Source organism: Grammomys surdaster, unplaced genomic scaffold, assembly GCF_004785775.1.
Source record: "Grammomys surdaster isolate TR1022 unplaced genomic scaffold, NIH_TR_1.0 123925, whole genome shotgun sequence".
In the NCBI taxonomy this organism is placed as follows: Eukaryota; Metazoa; Chordata; class Mammalia; order Rodentia; family Muridae; genus Grammomys; species Grammomys surdaster.
The window spans coordinates 1-230 of NW_021619056.1; the positions used below are offsets into that span (position 1 = coordinate 1).

General features: G+C 44.8%; 1 protein-coding gene across 1 annotated transcript in view; it reads right to left on the reverse strand.

The window, feature by feature from the left end:
* Window positions 1-119: 119 nt before the first annotated feature.
* Window positions 120-230, reverse strand: part of LOC114636412 (schlafen family member 9-like) — a gene marked incomplete at its 3' end in the record, with an annotated part of 1,568 nt that continues 1,457 nt past the window's right edge. The window contains exon 2 of the mRNA XM_028784520.1: window positions 120-230. This exon is cut by the window's right edge and continues 560 nt beyond it. Within this exon, the coding sequence (XP_028640353.1) occupies window positions 120-230 (111 nt within the window).

The following is a 230-nucleotide window of genomic DNA, read 5'->3' on the forward strand; positions in this document are numbered from 1 at the left end:
CTTGGATCATGTATCCCTCATTCAGGATCTGCTGAGTTGTATACAAATGTATTCATTACTGGTTCCAGGATTAGTCTCAGCTCAAGCTTGGAGACATCACAAGGTTGAGATCCTCCTACAGGGGGCAGTACACACTAGAACACGCCGGTCTGACAACCAAGAGATAGAATGGATCACAGCAGACCATCTCATGATCAGATCTAATAGTGGTTTTAGGGAACTTTTGCTGC